The following is a 26361-nucleotide window of genomic DNA, read 5'->3' as shown; positions in this document are numbered from 1 at the left end:
AGGCATTCCTTGCTGCGTCATCACTTCCTGCGGCTGAAACAGGAAAAGGAAAGTGCTGCTTCCCCGGCTGTTTGAGTGGACGCGCATGTGTGTGTGTGTTGCACTGTTGTTGTACAATGGCGTTGCACGGATCAGCTGACATCAGGTCAAACTGAGGCTGCAACAAACCGCGACTGTTAATTGTCCGCCCATCCTGAACCCCGGAGGCCGGTGATGTTCCGTGTTTTTATTATTGACAACAAACCCCATGAAAAGACAGGACCACCAGCGTGTGAGTCCGTCTCTCAGCACCTTCCCTCCTCCGTCTGTGGATCTCAGCTCTGAGCCCGTTGGTTCCTACTGAAGACGTGAATCGTTAAAAACTCCTCCCAAATATATTGTTTCATTTATAAAAAGAGTCTCAGTAATTTTCCTAAGAAGTATTGTTTTTTTAATCAGACAAACAGGAGATATAGTTCATTTGTCAGGGACTATTTTTAGCGGCGGATGAATCCACGTTTGGCGCTGTAGTGAATATTTGGTGCAGCAGGACGGTGCGTGTGCGTGTGGGACTGAGTCTAGATAAACTACAGTTTGCGTGTGTGTGTGTGTGTGTGTGTGCGTTCATGGTGATGAAGGAACATGTCACCCAGTGCATCAGCGTGACTCGCTGACGTCAACGGCGCTCCGTGGCTCAGAGGAGTAAGATGATGGGTCACGTCACCAAAATTCCAAAGAAACAAACAAAGAAATACATCATCCGTATAAGAACTGAGGTTCGTGGATCATGGAGAGTGACATTCAGTCATCTCCTGTATACACTCAGTTCTCCGCTGTGTTTATTATTATTATTATTTATTTACACTAGACACTGAGACACACTGCTTCTTGTGTTAACCTGTGACTGGGTTTGTTTTTGTGACCTTTTTGTTTTTTTTTGTTCCTTTTTTCCCAGGACACCAAAGAAGACAGCTCAGCTTATATCTGTCCGCTTTGTGACAAGAGCTGTCAGACACAACACCAGCTCACCATGCACATCAGACAGGTAAATACAAAGCGCCGCCAAGGCCACTGGTGCCCCAGTACTGCTGCACTTAGCGATGTCCCTGATTTGGCCAAATCTCAATGTGGCTTTTCCAGGTAAATGAGTGTTAAAAATATTTCTCTTGCTACTGCTGTTGCAACCGCGACCACAGCCACAACCATTACTACAGCAGCAGCTGCTGCTGCATAGGACTGGATAAATCAGCTGATCTTTTTTTTTTAACCAGTGACTATAGATGACTCCATTTCACAACAGATACTTTTTTTGTTACCTTATCATTTTTGAAAAAATGGAAATGTGTCGTTCAAGCGCTGTCACCCAGAGGCTTGAAGCTTTTCCAGCTTTTTTTTTTAGTTTGTAATTTCTTTACACAGAAAATGAGGAGAGGTCAAAGTTTAGTTCAGCTTTTTAACAAACAGGTCTAAACAATAAACAGAATGAAAATTTTCAAAAATCCGTCTGATCAAAGAACAAGTGAACCATATGATCAGTCTCTTTTAGACGCTCGATGCTGCAGACGTGTTTTAGTACTTTTTATCTGGTGTAAGTCGACGTGTTCGCCTCCCTCCCCGCAGCACAATGCAGACGCCGGCGCGACGGACCACTCCTGCAGCATCTGCGGGAAGTGCCTGAGCTCGGCCTCGTCGCTGGACCGGCACATGTTGGTCCACAGCGGGGAGAGACCCTACAAGTGTAGCATCTGCGGACAGACCTTCACCACCAACGGCAACATGCACAGGTACGCGCCCACAAGCGCACGTCTTTCTTACCCGTCGTCCAGTCAGGGGTCGTTGTGATTCTTTCGTGAAGGCAGACATCTGTCAGTGCCACTGTTACTTTCGTATGTGTCATCCAAGCCCCTTCTTCTATTTTTATTACACAAATGCAGCATGTGTACATCAAGGGCCTTACAAAGGTGTTTTAAAATTATCTTTTACTGCCCAAAAAATCCTTTACTATCATAGCAACAAGGGAAAAACGGTTTTTAATTCATTTATTTTTAAAATAAATGTCTTTATTTTTTCATTTAGATGAATAAATTCATTAAGTTAGTGTGTGTTTGTACATTTACTGGTACGAGTGTCTTCAGTTTAAGCCATTAACTGCCATTAACTATGACACCCCCCCCCCCATAACCTCAGGCAGAGGAAGTTAGCATTTAATCCAGTCCCCAGTCAACCATGATGGGAGCACAAAACCCAGACTGGTCCTCTGTGTGTGTGTGTGTGTGTGTGTGTGTGTGTGTGTGTGTGTGGGTGGGGATGGGGTGGGGGGATGTGTGGTGTGGTTACACAGGAAGATGTCTTTAAACCATCAACCCCCATCACACTCTCGCGCACAGACACACACAGAAAACAACGCCCAGTCATTTATCAGTGAAGTCCAGCCTCCACCATCAGATCCAACGGCCCATGCAGCGGAGTGTGTGTGTCTGTGTGTGTGTGTGTCTGTTATGAACCTACATATTATTCAATGGTGGTTGGTGACCTCGCATTTTCACAGCAGACATACTTTGACCAATCAGAGGAGCGGTCCGATAGACACATCCGCCGAAACGCGCACACATCCTCAGCCGGAAGACGACGTTGGTGGCAGAGTTCTTGCCTTGAAAATTCGCGAGGCCACGCTTGAAACACTGAAACACATGTTGGAGCAGCAGGTGTTATTTGTCATCCACGTGTTTTTGTGCATGTTTTCAGTTTGTGCCTTAAAAAAAATAAATAAATACATAAAACCTGAGTGGAAACACCAGAAATGTGATCCAATCCAATCCAAAAAATCCCCCCCCAAAAAAAAGAAAAAAAAGATGTAATAAAGTACAGCTCAGCGTTGATCCGCCAGAAAGCCCAAAAAATAAGGAAAAGAGTGCAGCAGTAGGCATGTGTACGTTAACATAAATAGCCGCAGGCTCCACATGGATCCAACGTGGACCAGTCATCTCCACCTGTGTCAGAGTTACTGCTGCTCCGTTAGTAATGGTTATCAGGTCACATCCTCTTCAGTATCCTCTAAATTCTCATACAAAGGCCAAACAACGATAAATTCAGCAAAATGTCCGTCACAGAAATCGTGCTTTAGAGCCACAACGGCTCAGAAATTTAATGTCGGAAGCCAGAAATCATCGGTCTAAAAGGAAAATAAGAAAACATCGAAATCAAGCAGAGGAAATGAACAAAACGCACTTTTTACTCTCAACATTTGGTTTATTTTTAAAATCTACCAGCTGTGGTTTGCACAAAGGACCATTCTGCTCAGTGTTTTTGCGAGTTTTAGCTCCATAACTACAAATTATATATACTTTTATAAATGTGATTGCGCTATTGACTTCTCCTCTTTCCTGTAAAGTGTAAAAAAAATAACCAGCAGACTGGAATCCACCCAGTCTGGATCCGTTTTTTTCTGTCAGTTTTCTATTGTTTTTGCTCGGTAAAGCAGTTTGATTTTGGAAAATTTGCCACCGTGGTACCTCGAGCTTGCTGGTGCATTTGTCACGTTTTCAGGGAACCAAGCAGAAACCGGTGGATGCACACCAGTGGTAGAAAAACAAAACAAAAAGTGACGGTTTGCGTGTCAAAAACACAGCGGCATATTTTGCATAATGGCTAAATGGTTCAGCATGTCAGAGTTTTAATGAAATGTGCAGCCTGTTAATGTTGTTTTGAGGCGGAGGAGATGAACGCTCGGTGCCTTCCTGGCCTCTCTCTTTCTCTGAGAGTCCTCAGTCTCTCGGTCATGGTGATGGTATGAGGAGGTGTGGGCAGGAAGGAATGACTGTAGGCTGAGAGAGGGACAGAGACAGACATCTGTTCAATGTCACTGCTGTTTTCTCACTAATTTTTTCCCCTGTTTGTGTTAGTGCTCAGTGAGAAGTCCGGTTTCGTGCTGGTGAAGTCGGTTAAATGGTTAGTTGGTAGGAACCGAATGGAAAAATTGTCTTTGGCTTCAGCATTTTAAAACGGTAACATGACATAAAGCGGATATAATCGATATTTATATAATAAAGGAGATGAATCTAAAAATCAAGAACGGAGCCCCTGTACTTCTGATGCAGCAGGTGAATGAAGCGAGAAAAGGGGGAAAGACGAGAGACAGAGAACAGAAATGTGTTGCATGTAAATTCTGCATCTAATCCCTGAAACGTGAAACGAATTTTTATATTTTTTGTGTAAAGGCGATCGGGGAAGAAAAATAAAAAAAAGACATCGAGTCGTGAAACTGAATTCTGGTTTGTGCTCCACTATGTTCGGCAGCTGGGCCCCGACTGTGTCCGTCTGCTGCTGAGGGCAGGTAGTGGACGGAGGCCTTTTTTTTTTTTTTTTACAGCTGTTCCTCTGAAAACGACGCTGTGAGAGCGGCGAGAGTGAACCGCGGCAGCAAAGCAGATAAAACAGTGAGCCGAAACTCACTGTAAAGCTCCGTGAAGTCGAGGGCAGCTGCAGGCTCAGCTGATGATAACTCTCATTACGTTACATTGGTATTAGGTTTATAGCAGCTTTATGAAATCAGGTTACAGTGCACGTAAAGGCGCAGATGGAGAATCCGCAGCATCTCAGTGAGGGAGCTGGGATTTCATCGAGCTCAAATCCGTTATGGAATCTTTTTAGGTTTACCTGTCAACGTTTGCAGGGAGCTAAAGGCTGAAGTAACTACGACTAATCACCTTTTGCTGGCCGAGGAGGCAGAGACGCTCGGCCCTCCTCCTTTCCTTCGCTCGTTGCTAATAAAAAGAGCGAGGAGTGATAAGTCCGAGGTTTCTCAGCCTCCGAGCTCAATGAATCGCTAGATTCTTCCAGTCAGAGTTGACTGGATGTCCCGCTCTGCTGCCGCGTCGTTTTGTGATTCGTCGGTCGGCCGAAGCTCCCGATCTCGCCTCGTCCTGCTGCAGCTTTAACTCGATCAGAAAGTCGGCGGTCTGGTTTTGCGAGTCTCCGCGGAAGCGCGAGTCTCTCCTCAGTCTCTCTGCCGAAAGACAAACTGAGCTCACACCGAGGGAATAACACGGCCTCCTGCTGGCTGCTGACGATCTGGATGCTGATTTCCAACAACACACCCTGGAAACGGTTGCGTCATTTTCTCAGAATCCTGCAACTATTAAAAGACAGGGAAAAAAAACAAGCGCCAGTGGTGAAGAGGACAGATGAGGCCCTGCACCTTTTATACTCTGCTCATTTACAATGCAAACTGTAGGAGAGAGTGGAAGTAAAACAGGAAAGTCCAAGTTGAGTCTCTGCGAGGCCTGGTTTTACATGCTGCTGTAGGAAAATAAAGAAGAGGCCTGTTCGGATGGAGAGTGGAAAAGAGGAGCAGAGGGAGGAGGGAGAGGAGGAGGAGGAGGAGGAGGAATCCATTTTGCAGCAGAGCATCCTTTGAAATGTGAAACGCGAGATTTTCCTACTCGACCGTCTTCAAACAGGCAGAGAGTTAGAAGGAGGGGGGGGGGGGGACAGGCTGAGAGGAACGAAAAAAAAGAAAAGAAAGAAGATGAGGGTTAGACGTAGGCGATGCATGGAAAGAAGGAAGGAAAAGATTTGATGAGGAGCTCTCATCCTCAAAAATCTGAAATGTTTAGTTGCCAGAAAAGACGAGACACATTTTACAAAAAATGGAGCATAAAAGGCTGTAGACCTCGGATTCAGCAGGAGAGTGAAGGGCGGAGAGGCAGAAAATGGAAATCTGTTGCCTACTAAGGGGAATCCATTTTGTAGCAGAGCATCCCTGAAATGTGAAACTGGTTTCTCCAGTGTTTGTGTAAAGGCCTGTAGGTGTCGTACGTGCTCGCTGGGCTGGAAAGAAAAGTTGAAAAAATCAGACAGAAAGAGGGGAAAACCGAGCGGGACAGATGCTTTTTCCATCCCCACATCAGTGTTTATCCAAAGCTTAGAAATGCTGAGGTTGAGGGGGGGGGGGTTAAACTGTAGGTGGGTCTCCCCCGGGGAGAAAATGAGCTTTTGGTATAATTTGGTTGAGCACAATATCATTCAGCAAATACGCACAGTGTCAGAGCTCCTCTACCAGACAGGTGGTAACGCAGGACATATCTGAACGCCCATGGGTGCTGCATACTCCCAAACCAATGTGCAATTAATCAAATGACTATCAAAAGCTGGGGGGGGCCAACTTTGACTGGCTGGTAATCCAACCCTGGTTAAAGTGAATGAATCATGATTTAAAAAAAAAAAAAAAAAAGAGCGTTAAAAATACTATTTAGCGCTGGGTAATAGGTCATTTTTGTCATATAAAAGACATTTTAATTATACAGGCAGTTATATGACAGAAAGTCCAGCTGTAATTAAAGCGAGTAAGTTAGTTTTTATCTTATTTGTCCCATCTCACATCCCATTACAAGACACAGCAATTTATCAAACGTCAAAAATAAAAGAAAAACATGTTAAAACGTTATTTATACTTCTGCAAACTGCAAACTATTATGCAAAATGGCATAATAATGTGAAAAATACCCATGAATTGTGAACCGAATAGCAGAAGACGGAACAGAAATGCTAAAAACATCATCCATATTAGAGAAAAACAAACTCTTTCTATCATAATAATTAAACATTAGAAAAAAGGAGAACAACTTTTCATTGAGGTGAATTCAGGGTGAAAAACACTGTAACTACATCCTGTGTGTCTGGGTCCAGGTCATGTTAGTTGATTAGCTTTATCAGGAATTATTGCTACTTACAGCTATATCCACTCACGTTCTTAATAAAATATCGCAGACCTCATGGTCCCGACTGGTCTTTGACCCATTCGGTCATGAAAAAGGCGTTAAATTGCGTTTCGTAATTTGGTGAACCCTGCAGAGACCCTGCGTGAGGGGATTATTGATAAATTAGGGGCGTTGCGTTAGAATCGCCTCAGCTTTGCCTGCGGCTCTTTCAACGACCTCGTCTCCTTGTGTCCTCTTCTTCTGTGGTGGTTTAATGCAGAATCCGCTCCACCAGCTGTTTACCTCCACCAAACGACTCGTGTAACGTCTGCATAACGCTAGCGGATGGAAACGCACGTTTTTCTTTTGCCCATTTTCCTGAAATCCAGTTAAAATTCGTTTTTGGTTTTTTTTTTTTTGGAAACCCACCTATTGTCACAGTGTTGTCGCATTGTCGTTTCATACATTGTTCTTGTAAAATATCAGTCACACGTACCCGCAACAGCAATGAGGAGAATAAAAAAGGCCTGTTTTTAATACAATGGAAGTAAGAAGTAGAAGTAGAGCTCATTTCACAGGAGGTAAATGAAGACTTGAACCTGTTGCCGCTCATTTTTGGAAACCCGTGCCTCCGGTCAGGAGGCCGGATGTCAGATTCGTTAAAGGGAGGACGGATTTAGCTTCTGTTGTAAATGTAAACCGGTGATTTAAATTCCCAAAGCAGCAAATCGCTGCGACGGTAAGAACCGATCTGTGAAATAACCTCAACGTTAAAAACATTTGAGCTCTTTTAAGGCAGCGGGGGACTTAAAATGACTGACAATGTAGAAGTACTGTTCCTACCACTGAGGATGGTTCTTCTTCTGCAAATATAAATGTTGCTGAAGCACAACAATGAGATGAACTGCAGTGTTTTGATTTTCTAAGTTTATATCCTGCTTTTCCTGTGTGTGTATATGTGTGTGTGTGTGTGTGTGTGTGTGTGTGTGTGTGTGTGTGTGTGTGTGTGTGTGTGCTTCTGTGTGTGTGTGTTTCTGTGTACACACACACACACACACACACTCATATATTCAGCAGGATTGTGTGGCTGCTGACTCTGCATATGTCCTGCTCTGTGATTGGTCATTTCCGGGGTCACAGTACACTTTGGCCCGAGAAGACTTTGCTCTCTGATTGGCCCTGAGAGTCCCTTCACTCACCTGATTGGTTAATAAACAACTTCCTGTCAGCTGGTCTCCGATCTGCTGACTCCGTCGGGACCTCTTATGGGCGTCAGGCCTGCTGCCTGTTGGGTCCTATTAATAGCAGTGACTCGTCTCTTGTTTCTTATGGTTACCCCAGTTTCCTTACCTCCTATCTCCCCCTTTTTCTCCTCCTCTCCTGTCGTCTTCTCTTGCATCTTCTTTTCTCTCCCCGTCATCTCCCTCCTCCTCCTTTTCTTTCCTTCTTTTCCGTTCCCTTTTTTTCTCATTTCCTCTCCTCTCTCCTTTGCTCTCTTTTCAATTCCTCTCTCCCTTTTCTCTCTTTATCTCATGTCCCTGTCTCCTTTTCTTTCTGCTTTCTTTTCCTTTCCCTCTCTTCTCCTCTTCCTGTTTCCTCCCGTCTCTTCTACCCTCCTTGTCTTTTCTCGTCCCCTTGTTTCTTTTCCTTGTTCCCTCTCATCTCCTCATCTTCTCTCCTCTCCTTGTGTCCTCTCCTTGTTTCCTCTCTCTCCTCTCCTTGTTTTCTCCTCTTTGAACTTCTGTAAACTGACACCTTGCTGCCACCACATGCTAGCTGGATGACCTTTATATACACACACGAACACACACACACACACACACACACACACACACACACACACTAAAATAGTGAAACACGTGCACACAGCCTGCACATTCTCATTATTCTAGTAACACTAAAACCAAAATACACAAACACTTGTTAGTCACGTTTACAAGTATCTCACACACACGCTCGTCTGACACCATCTGACCGTCGAGGAGACGCAGCTGGAGGAGAAAAGAGGAGCTCCCCCTCCCTCCTCCTGTTTGTTTGTTTGTTTTTTCAGTTTCACCATTAATAACTTGTGTGATTGATATCTGAGAATGTTTTTTAAAATGTGGACGTAAAATCTGACCAAAACATGTGTTCAAGGTTTTTCTGGAGACTGGTCTCAGTCCTTTCTGATTCTGAGACCTTAAACTTTACCCCCTCTCCTTCTTATCCTCCTCCCGTATTTAAATTGAATCGATCGTGGTGTAAAACCGTGCAGCGTCTCCACCTCATTTATGTCTAAAGTGTTTTTTACGGAACAATGAAACCGACCGTACGACCGAGCAGCGGTTTGTGGCTGCGAAAATCACCGTCAATGAATATTAACCATTGTTGTTTTACATTTAGTTTTTTGCAATTTAAATCCAGCAAAACGCAGAAATGATTCAATACCAGTGTAAATTTAATTAATATTTTCCTCTAACAGTTTTTTTGTTTGTTTTTTTTAATTATCAAAATCGATGCAGCAGAAGCAGAGATATCGTCTTTTTTGTATTCCACAGGTTTTTCTTTTCTCGTCAAAACCTTGGCGCCCACATTACCCACAATGCAACCCAACCTTTTGGTGCGTATTAGCGTCCAGGTAGCCTGGAGCAAAGATGAGTCACCTCTCTGTGATATGTTGTCATAACGAGAAATTTTTTCTAAGGCTTTGAGTTGAGGTGGACAGGGGACACACGCTGCCTGGGAAAAAAAAGGAGACGGAAGTTTGAAGCTTGTTGTTAAACTCGACCTCATGGTTGATATTTCAGACATATGAAGATCCATGAGAAGGACCCGGCCAGCGGTCTGCTCCCCGTCAGCCCCCCCTCCCCGACCAAACGCCGCCGTCCGTCCGTCAAGAGGAGGCAGGGCCCGGAGGAGGAGAACGGAGAGGAGCCGCCCAGCAAGAAGGTAGAAACACGCACACTAAACACTAAAGCCTCGTTGGGATGGGATTAATGTTAGGGTGGGGGATAAAATATTCCCCGCTGTCCCTGATAATTTAACTCATTGTTCTGGACGGGATTTTAAATGCAGCGGAATTACATTTTATGGTCTGGAATAGACGTGGACCTTCAGCAGGATGATGACAAAAGAGAGCGAGACAATAAAGCTCCATAAATCCGCTTAGAAATCAGAGAAACAAGAGGCTGCAGAACTTCCTTGAGAAACATCAGGTCTCTTGGTTTCCATCAGTATCGCAGTGATCCATTGACGGTCGTCTGTACATCCACGGCTGCGCTGCAACAGGAGCTGATCACAGCTGGTTCAGCAGCTTCTAATGGGACAGTTCGACCAAAAGTAAACAAATATGGGCTAAAAAAAAAAAAATCGGAATAGCAGCACCTGCCTGTAGCTGACGATTCAATGAGCTCTTACTTACCTGATACCCACTTGTTGGTGCCAGCGTGTTTCCACCTTCCACCATCAGACTAGCAAAAACACCTCCGACTCTGCTGTTATGCGAAAAGTAGAAATTTCACACTGAGCTGATGAATGCACTTCCCCTAGACACAGAAATCCCGTCCACATGTGGCTCGAGAAAACATTTCCGCCACTTCACAGCCTTTACATTTTTGTGGCTGGTGAAGAAACAGTGATGACATTTATCTGTGGAGCAAACGATGACGCAGTGATGTCGGCCCGCCCGGCGTTTGCTCAGGTGGTGGACGACGCGGCGGCGGAGGACTCGGTGGTAGCGGTTCGCGGATCGGAGGAGGAGCTGCTGCCCTGTCCCATCTGCTTCAAGACCTGCAGCTCCAGGCTGGAGCTGGATGCCCACATGGACGCGCACCCGGACACCGCGCTGAGGTACGCACACACGCGCACACACAGCACTCAGACTCCCACAATCCCCGGCTTCCTGTCCAGTGAGTTCGTGTTTCTCCCGTTGGAGTGAAAAACTGACTGAGTGGACAGTTTGTGGGACAGTTGATCAAATTGTGGTTTTGAACTGACGGCCGGACGGACGGACAATTGGACGAGTGAGACGGGGGACGAGGCTAATAAGTCACCCAGTGGGCGAGAGAGGCAGAGAAAGACTGAGGGAGAGAGAGAGGGAGCGGACGACTTAATAAGTCACAGAAGTAGGGAGGAGGTTTCAGGGCGTGCTCGGCTGGGCCCCGTTGCCTTGACGAAACCCTCCCACCCCTCCTTAAAAAAATACCGTCTGTTGTCATGGCAACAAAACTCCCAATGACCCCCCCCCGACCGCATACACACACTTAAAAGTTTGTTGATCGTGTTGCCTTTCATTCATGTAGGTAAAGAAAGAAAGAAAAAAGAAAGACATAACGAAATGAATGAGAGAGGGATGGAAAAGAAAAAGGAAGAGATGAGAGGAGAACTAGAAAAATGAAGTAATGAATACTGAAGGAAAAGGAACAGAAGTGAGAGAAAGACAAAAGGGAAGCAAAGAGGAAAGGAAAAAAGAGAGGATGGTAGGAAGGAAAGGTTGACCAAAAGGAAGAAAATAAATGATTGACAGAAGGTAAGAAAAGACAGGAAGGAACACATGAATAAGGAAAGAAGAAGGTAGGAAGATAGGAGAGAAGAATGAAGGAAAGAAATAAGAAGAAAAAGAGAAATAGTGGAGCACATGTAGTTAGTCACATTACAACAACACGAAGAAAGAGAAAGAAAGAAAGAAGAGGAGAAAGAGAAATAGAAAGAGAAAGAAAGAAGGAGAGAAAGAGAAAGAAAGAAGGAGAGAAAGAGAGTGCATCAGGCGCTCTGAGCTCGTTATGGAGGCAGCAGGAATATTTAGCTGTAAATCCTCACTAATCAGCCTGTAAGAGGATCTGAAGTGAGGAGAGGAGAGGATGGAGGGATGGGGGGTGGAGAGAGAGAGAGAGAGACCAAGAGGAAGATGGAGGGAGAGAGAGATCAGAGGATGGAGGGATGGGGGTAGAGAGAGAGAGAGAGTCCAAGAGGTGGATGGAGAGATGGAGGGATAGAGACAGACAGAGGGAGAGAGAGATCAGAGGATGGAGGGATGGGGGGGTAGAGAGAGAGAGAGAGTCCAAGAGGTGGATGGAGAGATGGAGGGATAGAGACAGACAGAGAGAGAGAGATCAGAGGATGGAGGGATGGGGGTGGAGAGAGAGAGACCAAGAGGTGGATGGGGAGGTGTGTGTTGAAGAGGCCACTTTGGCTCCAAGAAGCATCTATTTCTCACAATTCTTTCAATAACTAATCAATTGTCAAAAAAGGCAGACTAATCAATAATGAAAATAATGGTTAGTTGCTAATCAAGGCTTTGCTGACATTTTGTAGATGTGGCGATTGCAGCGATTCCTCGAGTCACCAAAAAAGAACTGAGGGATTTATCAATACGGAAAGAGCTATTGATCCCCTATTGACAAACACATACAGGCATGTTGGTCTCACTATAGTTGTGAGGACATCATGCATTCCCCAGGCCCTTAAATCTCAAATGTGACGATTTGATGCTTTTCCTTGTCACACATGATACTAAATTAGAACCGGCTTTTTTTTTTTTTTTTTTTTGCTATGTTTACTGGCTTTTCTTTTCAAGAGGAATCAAAACAAATAAGCAGACACACAACACAAGAAAGAAACAGAAGAATGAAACGAGAACCACAAACCCAACAGCACAGGTTAAACAAAATGACGGCAGCATGGTTTAAGTCCAGTTATAGACGCAGCCTTGTTACTGAAAGCATGTTCAGGGCTTCAGTACTAGTGCTTTTTTTTCCCCATAACCTCAAATTTTTATTGAGCAACTTGGTTCACAAACAAATGGCAGCGAGTCAGTTGTTGCCCGGGGACGTATTATACAGGAACGACGGGTTTACGTTCAGTCGGTACCTGGAGACAGAAAGGAAACAGAGCGACGGCAAAAAAAAGCATCAAATCCTCACGTTTGAGAAGCTGCAACCGGCGAATGTTTGACGTTTTCGCCTGGAAACAAAAAAAATACCAAAATGATTATTTATCACAAGAGTTGCTGGTAAATTTTCTTCGTTGATCGACTAATTGTCGCTGCTCCAGAACGAAGACGAAGGGATGGGAGGGGGAGGAGGAGGAGGAGGAGGAGGAGGAGTGATGGAGGTGGAGAGTTCAACAAGTGCTGGTCCACATATGGTCCACAGTGTGCGGATGTCCCCTCTCCTGCCCCCCCACCTCCATCCCCACCACCACCAAATATCCTTGGACAACTTGTCTGAGGGGATTACACACAGTTTAAACACACACACACACACACACACACACACACACACACACACAGTTCGACAGGGTGTGATAAGAGTGTGTGACTGTGGCAGACACTGAGCAGCTGTCCTCTCGGCGCTTAACAAGAGCAGGTTATCTCACACACACACACACACACACACACACACACACACACACACGTATGTGCTTCTATACATGTGAGGACCCATGTGTAGACACATCATCCAAAATGGAGGCGTGTGTCTCCCTTTTAAACAAATAACTAAAAGCATGTTCAGTGCATCAGTGCTTTGAGATGTTTTCACATAACTCATCACTTTCTTTTTCCCATTAACCTGAACCGGATTCTAACCCTGAAACCAAGTATGAACCCTCCAACAGCTCCAAAGACCAGCTTTCCAAAGACCGACCCGACTCTCAACGTCTAAAATCCACATCGATCCTCATCCAAACTGCACATTGGGTCGAGGAGCCAACACATGAACATACGTAGAGGAATGTCACCACCTTGTGGCCTCATTGAGACACTCAATCATTCTGTCCCAGAGCAGCATTTAGAGCTGCAGCCGACCGATTATTTTCATTTATGGATCAATGCGCGGTTCATTTTTCCCAATTATTCGATGGAGGGAAAAAGTAGAAATAAAAAATAAGAGAAATGAATTTGAGAAAGAAAAGTGAGCAGACTGGCACTCAGGGCCGCAACCAGCAATTATTTCATTGTCGAATAATTGGTACAAAATTCAGTTTGTAATGATATAAGACAATGGAAAAAAAGCTCAGCATTTTTGCTTTAAGAATAAAAAAAATAAACAGTTAATTGATTATCAAAATTTTTGCTGATTATTTTTCTTTACGTTGACTAAGTGATTCATTGGTTAATCGTTGCAGCTCTAGTAGCGCTCATCCATTCTGGGAGGGAAATTTGGATTCGCAGCCAACAACAACTGACCACAAACATCAACACAGGCTCATTGGGCAGCGAACAAAACGAATAACAAACCATCTAGTAGAACAAAAGTTGCACGTTAGGAGCACTAAGCAAAGAAAAATTAAAACTGAAATCGAATTGTGTTATTGATTTTACACGTGTCTGGTGCCCAAAGTAGTAATCTCGAGCAAATGGTAACGAAAACCCAACACAACACAATTCCTCGTTGGAGCTTCACGTCAGTGTGTGAAGAGTTTTGTCTGAATGATTGCATTTGAATGGAACGGGGTTCATTGCACCAAACATATAATTTTGTATTGTAATTCTGTGAAACTTTGGCCTATCAAAAGTATTCTTATTGATATAATGATAGTGATTTCAGCCATGTTACGAAGCCCCAGCTGTGATGCAGGCTCTATGTCCTTAATGCAGATCTGAACGTATATACAGTACTGTTTAGTGTATATTGTATGTGTTTTTTTTACAAATTCCAACTTGCTGACGATGAATTTTGTCCTTCCTGCGCTGCGTCATTCACTGGCAGGTTCTTCACATGCAGAGTTTCACGGGATCAGTCTAACCCCGTTCCCTCGTTGTGTGATTGTAGGTGTGACCTCTGCTGCCTTTCTTTCCGAACTCACCGCGGTCTGTTGCGTCACAATGCGGGGGTTCATAAGCTCCTTCCCCAGGACCCCAGTGGCCGCCCCTTCATCCAAAACAACCCCTCCATCCCCACTGGCTTCAACGACCTGGCCTTCATCGACTTCTCTTGCAAGAAGTTTGCTAACATTGCACAGGTAACCACGGACCGCACCGCCAGTCTTACATGTCTTAAACCTTTAGACAGAAATCGTGTTCTTGTCACATTCCTGCTGAAGCATTTTCCAGATCATGCCGTCAGTTTTTTGGGGTCCCTATTTCACCAACTTTGGCTGTCTTTGTCCAGGTTTGGTGTGAGACAAACCTTCGTCGCTGTATCAGTAAGTTCCACCGGTTCATCTGTGATAGTTGTGACAAGGCGTTCCCCCTTCGCTCTGCCCTCGATCTCCATAAAACCACCTCCCACCCCGACAAACCCGCCGCCACCGACACGGCGGAAAACGCGGAGAAAGCCGAAGAGGATGGGGCTGCGGAAAATGGTGTCGAGAACGACAGTCAGGATGTAGAGAAAGAAGTCCTGCCCTCGGAGCAGACCAGCTTCTTGGAAGTGCTTGGTCTTCAGCACATTTCCACGGTAAGCTTTGGAAATGAAAAGGTACATTTTGCCACCACAGGGCTTTTAAATCCCCAAATTCACCAAGTTCTGTGACAAAAACTTTCACCCGATAGCTATTCGTCTGCTTTCAAGAAATAACCATTGTGGCACATTGGATACCAAAGGGGTTGGTGGCAAAACATGATCCTTTAGGAAGACATCAGAATTAGAACATGTCGCACAGCTGTTTTCTAGTACACCATAAGTTACCCAATTTTTGTTTTGCCTTGCCATTGCTAATTTTGGTGGATTTACATCGGAGCTTACCTTGGTCAGCATCTCACAGCGTGTGCGTTCTCAAGAAGTCATTTAGGAAGAGACAACATTTGTGGCCTAACAGACTTTATCCAAACCGCTCATATGCGGATCCAGATGGCGCGACCCGAACAGCAAATGTTCCCTTAAAATAATAAATGTTGCAGCAGCATAAAAGACATAAGGAATGAAGAAACTCAACCCTGGAAACGTTCTCCAATAAATCTTGTCTCAATTTCTCAGGTGAAGTCTGGTCCCACAGACGATGAGATCCATCAGGCCCATCTGGACAGCATCAAGGTGATCCACGTGGAGCCGCCATGCTCCAGCCTTCCCCAGGAGCCGGCCTCTGCCTACCTGTCCGGAGGTCTGGGGCTGACTTTGGGGCTGGGTGTGGGTGGTCTGGCGGCCCTCAGCATCCCGCTGCTCGAGGCCTCCGCCTTGCAGGGCCTCTCCCAGAAAGACGCCCTCAGCCTGCTGTCCCTGCAGCCCTTCCAGACCGGCTTCCTCCTGCAGCCTGACGGGACCGCCGCAACGGCCAGCGCTGCCTCGTCGGGGGCCAAACCCGGTGAGGCAGGTGGAGCTGGGATCATGGAGCTGGCTGACATCCAGCAGATCCTCAAAGTGGCAACTGCAACGCCGAATCAGATGGGACTGACCCTCCCGCCTCTGGCCAAAGCTCCTGGATTCACCGGAGGTCAAGGTAGGTGTTGGCTTGAGCTGGCGGTTGTTACGTTAGTTAATCAATCAGTCGATCAATTACCTAAAGCACCTACAGGTAGATTTATAAGATTTTTGACTTTGGTGAGTCCTAGTAGTACTTTCAAAGAAGACACTGAGGCTAACAGCATTGCAATACGTCAATGACTCCGTCCCCACCCCCCAGGTCAAGTGCAGGGTCAGAAGGCGATGCCTCCGCTGAAGCCCAAACCTCCCATCACCCCTCGCTCCAGCCTCACGGCCACGACTCCTCCCCCCCTCCAGAGCTCTCAGCAGGCCTCACTGGGCTGCATCAGCCCCAGCCTGCCACCTCCGACCCCCTCCCTCTTCAAAACACCTCCCTCGTCGTCCTCCTCGTCCTCATCCTCCTCCTCAGCTGGGAACGGAGGCCAGATGGATGCAGAGTGCATGGGCGACGCTCACACGCCGTTGTCTGACTCGCCGCCAGCCGCTACCACAACTGTACAAGAGGAGGCAGGGCTTAGCGGGAGGAAGCCAGGAACCAAATCGGGGAACAACGCCAGTGCCGGCTCGACTAAAGGCTCGTTCCCGTGCCGCTTCTGCGACCAGGTGTTTGCCTTCTCTGGCGTCCTGCAGGCTCACATGCGCTTCCACCTCGGCATCCTTCCTCACCAGTGCAACATCTGCGACTATGTGGCTCCAGACAAAGCTACGCTGATCCGACACTTGCGGACGCACAGTGGCGAACGACCGTACGTTTGCCGGGTCTGCCATTATCCTTTCACTGTCAAAGCCAACTGCGAGCGCCACCTCAGGAAGAAGCATGCGAAGACCTCGAGGAAAGACATTGAGAAGAACATAAAATACGTCACCTCCACCACTACGGCAAACATCACAGCGGCGATCACCGCCGCAACCACCACCCCCACCCAGGACACAGAGACAGGCTGCAGCGGGGCTGAGACGACGTGTCGGTTCTGCGGTGAGGACCTGAAGACCTACCGGGCGCTGCAGATCCACCTGCGAACACACAATGGCTGTCAGAGGAAGCCGTTTGAGTGCCGGCGCTGCGGCGCTGCCTTCCTGGCCAAACGCAACTGCATCCACCACCTGCTGAAGCAGCACCCCGAGGTGCAAGAGCGGGAGATTGAGGAGCACATCGCCACGCTCCAGCCGGCCACCGTGCCCGTTACCACCGCCCCCCCGGCCCGAGCTGCTCCGGTGAATCAGATGGTGCTGAATGGGATCGGTCAGCCTCCGATCCAGGCGCTCCAAGCGGTGAAAGTGGAGGAGCTAGCCAACGTGGCTTATCCTGCAGAACTGGACCAGCCGCTGGACTTCTCTGCTAAGGGTCGTGGAGCCGGAAGCCAGGCGGGGTCTCCTGGGGTCAAACTGGAGAGTGTCTCCCCCAGCTTCGACTGCTCCGTCCTGGACCAGCCCATCGATCTGTCCATCCCCAGCAAGAGGCAGCGGAGAGAGGCAGCGAACGGAGAGAAGAAGGAGATCAAGACGGAGCAGAGTGGCGGCAGCATCATCGAGCAGCAGCATGCCCTGGCTTTGTCCAAGGAGGAGAAGGCGGGGAGTGCCCTGCCTCCTCTACACCCTCACCCCCAGCTCGGCTGCTACCAGCTCCCTCCTGGATCCAACCCTCCCCCCGCCTCCCTCCCCAACCTCAACAACTCTGCTCGAGCCCAGCGCCTGAAACCACTGCTGCCCAAGCCGGCCTCCTCCACGTCCTCCTCACCCTCCACTGCCCTGAAAGAGCTCCCTCCTCTGGCCTCCATCGCTCAGATCATCCACTCTGTGTCCGGAGCTCCAGACCTGCTGAAGAGAGAGGCCGCCTCGCTGGAGGGCAAACCCCAGGCGACTGGTGCTGCCTCTCAGGCCGAGTCAGCTGCAGACACCCCGGGAACCTCCGCTGGTCTAGAGACACAGAGCGACGACACGTCTGAGGGATCGTCCAGGTTTGTGAGCGTCATTTAAAAATCTACATTATCAAAAAAAACGTTCGCAGTTATGTTTTTCCAGATCTTTATATTAATTTCCCGGAGAGATTACTCAATTAATGGATTAGTCAACCAAGAGAAAGTTAATCGATAGTTCCGTCTTCTCCGGAGGAAGGACTTTCTGCATTTTCTCTGCTCTACATCAGTGTAAACTGGATTTATTTTTATACCAGATAAAACAAGACATTTGAAGATGTTGCCTTGGCCTGGAAAAACTTTTGATGACCATTTTTTCACCCTTTTCCTACATTTTACGGACCCAATTATCAGTCGTTTAATAAAAATAAATATAGACGACGGGTCAATCGGTGCTGAAGTTAATCGCCTTAGTTTCAAGTTTCTGATAAAGTTCTCAGTTTGATTTGGAAACTCGCATCTTACGGCATGATTATGACACTGCCACCAGGTGGTGCCAAAGTAAAGACACTTAAGGTCACACATAACAAATGATCACCCCCGGTTTCTTCCTCCTCCTCCTCCTCCTCCTCCTCCTCACCCAACAGAAAACGGTCCAGGAAGAAACTGGCTCTGGCAGTGAAGGAGAAGACCGTCGTGAGCGGCGGTGGCATCGACCTGGAGTCCAGTGGGGAGTTTGCCAGCGTGGAAAAGATGCTGGCCACCACCGACGCCAACAAGTTCAGCACCTACCTGCAGACCGGAGCTGCAGACCTGGGAGGAAAGAGAGGTAGGAGGATGGACCAATTTCAGGCTGTCTGGGTGCTGGATGGATGGCATGAGTGAGACAGAAGTTAGGGACAGATGATAAACTGAAGGCTTCGTTCAAACCAGATGGTGACGGAGGGGAGGAGAAGGAGGGAGGAGTGAAGGAGGAGGCGAAGCCTGCGGCGGCGGCGGCGGCGGTGGTGCCTCTGTCCAAAGGGAAGAAAAACGCCTACTCCAACTCTGTCCAGAAGATGACCTGCCCCTTCTGCCCCCGAGTATTCCCCTGGGCCAGCTCTCTGCAGAGACACATGCTGACACACACCGGTAATACACAAAAACACACACGTTTCATTTATTCGGAGCTCGGAAAAACCGGTTGAATGTCGAGCATATGACAAGCTTATAAAATACATTAAAAAAACCCTTATTAGAAACCGAGGAACCCGACATTTATTAGTTTATCGCTGGATAGACACGCAGAGCCATGTTAATACCAAACATTAGATTTAAACAACAGAAATGAAACTTCTTCACCTCAAAAAGTTCATAAAAACAGCTCTTACCATCAACAAACTGTGTATGTAAGTTAATAAATGTAAATGATTTATCAACCAATAATAAAGTCACTAATTACAGCTTATAATTATGGTGCTTAATCAGAAAGTGGTACTGAAAGGAAAAATGTTTGTCCAGATGTTTTCTCCTCATCCAGATCCTTTGTCTTTCCTTCTTCAGGTCAGAAACCGTTCCCCTGTCCGAGGTGCGACGCCTTCTTCTCCACCAAATCCAACTGCGAGCGCCACTTGCTGAGGAAACACGGTGTGACCCACAGGACGCTGCGACGCAACGGCGCCCTCATGAAGAAAGAGGGAGACGAAGGCTCGCACGAGAGCGCAGGTCAGGAAACGCCAGGATTTTACCTTTCAAACCTTTATAGTAGCAGGTTGGAGTGGTAGTCGCACAGACATGAGCCGGAGGCAAAGATTCAGCACTTTTAATCCAAAACTTAACTATATCTCAACCTCACTACTGTATTAATTTTTTATTTGTTTTTAAATCCTTTCTGCGACGTTTTTTAAAGTTCCTGTTTCTTGCATCTGTCTACAGTTGTTGTTAGTTTTGATCTGGCACACATTGAGAAACGTGGATAAACAAGACATCTGAGCGGTGTAGAAAAGGAGAAGAGAAACTGCCAATGAGCCTTCAGGGGCATAAGATAAGAGTAACAGGTAGAGATGGAAGAGTAAACGCGGAAGTGAAACAATGATCTGCTTTAGGTGGTCCTATCCCAAATGAAAGAGGAAAAGGGAAAGAAAAAATCCCCAAAAACCAAAAGAAATAAAAAGCGATAAGAAATAAGAAGCAAATGGAGAAAATAGAAGGGGAGAAAACAAAACATAAACCACACAAAAAAGCCAAAATGTGGGTTTTTATTAACTTTCGAGAAGCAACTTGTACTTCCTTTTTATTCTTGTCTTTTTATGGCAATTTTATTGAGTCATTGTTTGTGTTTTTTGCTATTTTCTATGTCTTTTAGAATCTAGTCGTGTGTATTTTAACGGCCCATCAAGGGACCGTGTGTTGCAAACTGGCTCAGGCTAAATGCTGCGGTGTGTGGCTTTGGTTCACGGTATAGATTTGATCTAAACTCTCTACAGGGTGGTCCAATGAGAGCAGTTAGAGAAAGGCAGGAAAAATAAGCAGAATATATATATATATTTTTTTTTTCTATTTAGTTCCTTGGAAATCATCTCATGACCCTTTACATTCATCTCGTGACCTCTTTTTGGGGCCCACAACCCCAGGCTGGGAACCACTGAATGTGTTTTTGGTAATAGTATTGGTAGTATTGATTCTATCGATCGCATTATGTCCCGCAGAGAGTCAGTCAGAGACGGAGCAGGTTGCCACGGAAGCACAAGACCTCAGCGGCGCCAACTCGTCCACAGACTCTGGCTCCGCCCCCACCGCGGATAGCCCCGCCCCGTCTGAGCAGAAGGGGGCGGGGTCGACAAAAACGAGCCCCACCTCAAAACAAAGCCAAGGTTCGTCAATGGAAACAAGTAGAAACTGAGAAAATGAATCGACTTAGCCTCTTGTCAAGAAACATATGTGTGTTATTTGTTAATTCTGTCGATCTAGTTAGTTTTTATTTATATTTGAGGCATTTCATCCAAATGTGTTAGTGTTTTTTTTTTTTTAATTTGTTAGATCTCTTTTTCTATGGGTGGTGTGGTTTTGTTTTCCTCTGTAACGCACTTTTTAACCTAATTTCAAAAGGTGCTATACAAATAAAGTTGATCATAATGATAATAATAATAATAATTGTTGTTATTGTTGTTGTTGTTGTTATTTTATGTGACAAAATCAAGACATTTGAATACGTCACCTTGTGCTTTAGGAAATTCTGATCAGCATGTTTTTCACCATTTTCGGACATTTTATAGACAAATGATCCATAAGTTATTAAAAAAACAATGAAAATAATCATTTTCATAATCATGGCAGCCCTAGATTCAATTGGTTTCATTAAAGACTGACAGAACTTTTTATTTTTTGATCCCCTGATCATTTTGTTACATTAAAATAATAATCGATCCCTGTGTTTTTTTTCGTGTTGCCCAGTCTGGTGTTGTACTGACAGATGTTGGTCTGTGCTGCAGGTTGCAGTCCAGCCGATAATAGTGCGGAGCAGTCGGAGACAGAAGCCACAGAGCAACCGGACCAGCAGGGGGCGCCAGAGACCAGAGCAGCGCAGGGAAAACAGCCTCCGCTGAGCAGCAGCGCCAAGGTAACTCTACGCAGGAAAACCCAGGCCAGGACCACGACAAACACTGGTCAAGTTTGTGATAGATGTTGTGTTTTTCTCCTCGTCGGTAAGTCCGTCGTGCAGACCCAAATGTGGATTCATCCGCTGCCGAAAATAGTCCCCAGCAAATTCCCTATTTCCTCCTGTTTGATTAAAAACTGCAGTGACGAGCTACAGACCAGAGTCAGGAAGTACTGAGAGCCGGACTAACGCTCTGGTGGTTTCGGTCTTTTCGTGGCATTTGTTGCCAAAAATCAATTTTGAATTAGACAAATCTAAAAGTGCGCAGACCTTTTTTATCACAAACCGTTATCGATAAATCATCTGTCGGTCCGGTATTGATCTGCGATGTCTCATCCAGGTGGAAAGCACAGATGACGACGACTGCCACAGCAACAAAAGTCTGGACCTGAACTTTGGCAAAAAGCTCATCGACTTCAAGCTCTCCACATCGTCGGGCTCCGCTCAGGAAGAACAAACCTCCCAGCCCGCCTCCTCTTCATCTTCCTCCCCATCATCTTCTACCTCTGCTCCCCAAGCAGCAACAGAGAGCCCGGAGAAGGAGGAGGAGAAGGAGAAAGGCGCCGCGGCCGCCACCTCCTCCTGTTCTGGCAGCCCTGTGGCGAAGCAGCAGCCGGAGTACAAACACGTCTGTCGAGTTTGCAAGAAGAGTTTCCGCTACGCCACCACCCTCGCTCGGCACGAGAGGGCGCACCTCTCCGAGGAGACGCCCACTCCGGCGCCGGCGGAGGAGGCGCCGCCGGTGAAAGAGGAGGCGACGGAGAGCCACGCCAGCAAGCCGGCTGAGGAGGAGAAAGACGAGGAGCAGAAGAAGGAGACGGAGATGGACCTGGAGGACGGAGGAGCGAGGGGAGGTGACAGCGAGGCGGGGGAGAGCGGGGAGTCGGAGGAGGAGGAGAAGGAGAAGGAGGAGAGGAGCGACGAGGAGGCGTCGGAACCAAAGAGTTTGGAGGGAGGAGAGGCGTCAAGAGGACGAGTGGATAAGAGGAAGAAGATCTGCAACGTCTGCGGCAAACGATTCTGGTCTCTGCAGGACCTGACCAGACACATGAGGTCACACACAGGTACGAGCCGACGACACACACGAAAATACGCCGCTCGGCATCTTTACTGTGTGTTGAGCCCAGACCTGGTTTTTAAACATGACCTGCATTCAGTTTGTTTCCTTTTTCCCTTTTTTGGTAAATGTTTAGTCTTTAGTCCTGTATGTTGTTTAATGTTTGTTCAGTTTTTTTAAATCGTATTTTTTTTTTAATTTCTTTTTTTTAATCTTTTATGTATTAAAACATTTAATTGTTTTGTTTTTTAATTTTTACATTTTTATATTTGGATTTATTTACGTGTATTCAGTAAGTTTATTTTATTTTTGGCATTTAATGTTTTATTTTTATATTTATCATTTTTATCTTCATAATTGTATTTTATTTTTATTTTACAAATTTCTCATGTTTAGTTTTTCCTTATTTCCCTTTTTGTTAATTGAATTTATGCAATTATTTTTTTAAACATTTAGATGTATTCGTTTTCCTTTTCGTGTACTTTTAATTTAGTATTTTTTAGGTTATTCATTCTTACTATTTTAAACCTGCTATACACACATTTGCCCATTACTGCATGTATATCTTATTTATTCTGCCGTAGATGAACATTTTTTTAGAAGACAACTTACTTTCTTTTTGTCTGTGTATCGTAAACCTTCTAAATCTTCTTCCTCCCCGTGTCTCCAGGTGAGCGGCCCTACCAGTGTCAAACCTGCGAGAGGACTTTCACACTGAAGCACAGCCTGGTTCGTCACCAGAGGATCCACCTGAAGCCCCGCGGAGCCGACGGATCCTCCGCCGCAAACGACGACGCCAGCGAGGACGGAGACTCCTGCACCCCGACCCCGACCTCCACCTGCCCGCCCTCGGAGAATGAGAGCGAGTGCGGGAGCGGCTTCGCCGGGGCCAAGGAGCTGGAGGAGGAAAACGCAAAAGAGGAGGGAGAGGGTCAGCGGGACGCCGGTGATGGAGCGGAATCGGCCGCGGCGGAGGAGGAAAACCCCGCAAAACCAGCAGAGTCCGGCGCGGATTCAGAACCGCCAGCTGCTGTCGCTTCTGAAGACCCGGACGCCGAGGAAAAATCCGAACTCTCTGCAGACTCTGCCACGCAGCAGCCCTCCACCAGCACAACTCCCAGCCAACAAGCTACTGACACAAAGACAACTACTAGCGACGACTCCGCAGCCAGCGACCCGAAATCCACCCCCGACCCAAACACCTCCAAAGACCCCTCTCCCTCCGCCTCCGGCTCTCCGCCAGGGGAGGCCGCAACAGACACCCCCGCAGAGGGCTTCATCCAGGGGCTGCTGGAGATCCACGCCAAGTCCTCTCTGGAGCACATCCTGCCCAACGGAGAGCCTCCTCTGGTCGGGGTAGACTGAGAGGAAACTCCCTCGGCTGCCTCAACCAACATCACCACAGTGCCATACCACGGAAAGACGCTACACCATTGATGATGAGGATGATGATGCAAAAACCAGCCCAGAAAACTTTTTTTGATAGAAAGACGAAAACCTCGTTTTCTTGAAGTGCCTTACTACTAGTCCTACTTCTATGATGTTTTTTGCTATATCTTTATCTGCATTATTACGGAGGATGGATCTAATTTTTATAGCTTTTTATGATGACAATGATTTGCATTACTATTTTTTTGTGCGGGGAATCTATATTTCAGCAATAAAAAGAATAAAGTTACAATTTATTATTGTTCTAGATTCTGTTTGAGAATTTATGATCAACTTAGGAGACGCAGAGAGACAGACAAAGACTGAGATGGACTGTCATTATCTGCGATTGTTCTTCTGTATTTAAATCACAGCTGGGCTACAGCCACACACCGGAGACTGAGCAATCCGATTTTAAGATTTGAACCAGCTTCTTTGAGAACGAACTAGTCAGGGTGGGGAACTTGACTTTTTTTTGGTCCGTCAGCCACAGCAGCTTTTCAGACGTCAGAACTCCCCCGCCGCGTCTCCTGCGCGACCGGCCGTTTAGATATGTCTGGATAAGACCGAACCCCGGAGGCGATGGCTGGTGGCGCCCCGTTTCAGCGGCAGATAACGGCCACCGCGGATGTCTGGTGGCCGTCTCCCGCCGTGTGGCCAAGGAAGCTTTTTGTAACTGGAAAACACAGAAGGGCCGGCGCCTCGTCGTCTTTTTTTTTTTTTTGGCTCGCTTCCGCACCAATCCCCATCTCACGGCTGGCTCGGGGAAAAAAAAACAACAAAAAAACACACACACACACACACACACACACACGCACACAAAAACATTCACGAACTTGACAAAGTCGCACCAGATTTCTGTGTGAAAACTCCTGAAAGGGCAGACAATAGTGTTGATCAGTCTGTGTTCTCCATGTTGTTGTTTTTTTTTTTTTTTTTTAAAAACCCATCACACTATCGATCCCTTCATCCCTCGAAGCCACCCTGTGAGTTGGTTTGTGTGTTAATAATTTCTCATTCATAATCATTCTCAGTTGATTCCATGTGTGTACAGAGAGTTGAACATGTGGCACGTGATGCTAGAGTATTTTCTGTTTTTCTGCGTGTGTGCGATTATCAGTGACATTTAGGTGTAGGGAGGGGAATTCTTGTGTTTTGTGGATTTTTTATAACTGAACAAATCAAATTTTTTCGTTGTGTATATGTGCGAAAGTGTGTGACTCCCACCTGTCTCTCATCGTCGCCCTCTAGTGTTTCATTTAGGGTTTATTGCAGGGCCTCTGGTGTGATAATGTTTATCCCCGCTAACACCTGACCCAGGTTCAGTTTACCTCAACCTCTGCTTTTGAACTGCAACCATTAAAACAACAGACGAGCAGCACTGTAGGCAACCCTTTAAATCCCATGTCTTCCTAAACAGGCTAACAGGGCTAATTCTTGGCTAGCCTGGTTTCTGTGGGCCAAATCAGACCTAGCCAGGGCTAAATCATTAGCATGGCTTCAAACACAGCTAGCCAGGGCTAATATGTCTAAGTCGTAACTGGCTTGGCTCGCACAACGGCCCAAACAGAGCTAACCGAGGCTAAATTGGTATCAGCAACAGTGTAAAATAGTAAATAGCAAGGGCGAAGTCATTGCTAGCACGGTTTGCACAATGAACCTGAACAGGCAGTCAAGAAAAACTCAGCACAGCTTATAAAAGGGCTAACACTAGCTGGCCGTAGTTATTAGCCTGGGTCGGCTAAAGAGACATCAGCCACAGGGTCAAGGACATGATACCCAGGGCCAACGCACCAGGTCAGAGAAGTTAGCCAAGCTGCCGAGGCCCTAATTGGGTTAATTTCTCGGGTGCGGTTAGCTAGCCCTCATTAGCTCTTATCCTAAGCCTGAGGTTTGAGCAGTGGGCCCCTTAGATAACAACCACAGAGTAAATGCACAGGCCAGCTAGGGCTAACACAGCAGACCAGACAAGATAACCAAGCTAACACTGGCGTAGCTCGGTTAAGTAGTTTGGTGCAACCAGTAAGCTGTAGCTAGCTCTAATCATTAGCCTGAGCTTTGTGTAGTGGGCCCTTAAGATATATATCGCAGGCTCAAAACACAGGCGAGCTTGGGCTAACTGACCACAGCAGACAAGTTAATTAAGCTAACATTGCATTAATAGCAGCTAATAGCAGGCCTAGCTAGTCTCCTTCCAGTATTATCATAGCATGTTGAGTTGGCCCTGGACTACTTTAGTGCTGTTTGTCCCTAATGTAGCTCCATCTTATCCTACGTTAAAAGTCCATTTACAGATTTGTCCCTCTTTTCTGTTCCAGTATATTCAGAGACAAGAACAGCTACAAAAAAAAAAAAAAAAAAAAAA

The 26361-nt window shown here is 46.4% G+C and overlaps 2 protein-coding genes across 24 annotated transcripts in view; both read left to right on the top strand.

The window, feature by feature from the left end:
* Positions 1-24931, top strand: part of rreb1a (ras responsive element binding protein 1a) — a 79765-nt gene extending 54834 nt beyond the window's left edge. For all 4 annotated transcript variants that reach the window (XM_040126971.1, XM_040126970.1, XM_040126972.1 and 1 more), the window contains exons 5-19: positions 935-1024; positions 1600-1763; positions 9464-9605; positions 10357-10505; positions 14429-14618; positions 14768-15055; positions 15575-16034; positions 16218-17976; positions 18522-18703; positions 18808-19005; positions 19417-19578; positions 20562-20726; positions 21345-21472; positions 21852-22575; positions 23239-24931. In XM_040126971.1, the coding sequence (XP_039982905.1) occupies positions 935-1024; positions 1600-1763; positions 9464-9605; positions 10357-10505; positions 14429-14618; positions 14768-15055; positions 15575-16034; positions 16218-17976; positions 18522-18703; positions 18808-19005; positions 19417-19578; positions 20562-20726; positions 21345-21472; positions 21852-22575; positions 23239-23933 (5496 nt within the window). In that variant the 3' untranslated portion in view covers positions 23934-24931. The remainder of the gene's footprint in view (positions 1-934; positions 1025-1599; positions 1764-9463; positions 9606-10356; positions 10506-14428; positions 14619-14767; positions 15056-15574; positions 16035-16217; positions 17977-18521; positions 18704-18807; positions 19006-19416; positions 19579-20561; positions 20727-21344; positions 21473-21851; positions 22576-23238) is intronic.
* LOC120789870 (NACHT, LRR and PYD domains-containing protein 12-like) overlaps positions 1-26361 on the top strand; it is a 1168582-nt gene that overhangs the window by 1041085 nt on the left and 101136 nt on the right. The window lies entirely within an intron of this gene.

The sequence above is a fragment of the Xiphias gladius genome, chromosome 5, assembly GCF_016859285.1.
Source record: "Xiphias gladius isolate SHS-SW01 ecotype Sanya breed wild chromosome 5, ASM1685928v1, whole genome shotgun sequence".
Lineage (NCBI taxonomy): Eukaryota > Metazoa > Chordata > Actinopteri > Istiophoriformes > Xiphiidae > Xiphias > Xiphias gladius.
The sequence above is the reverse complement of the archived record's forward strand: the minus strand, read 5'-3'. Positions and strand labels throughout refer to the sequence as shown.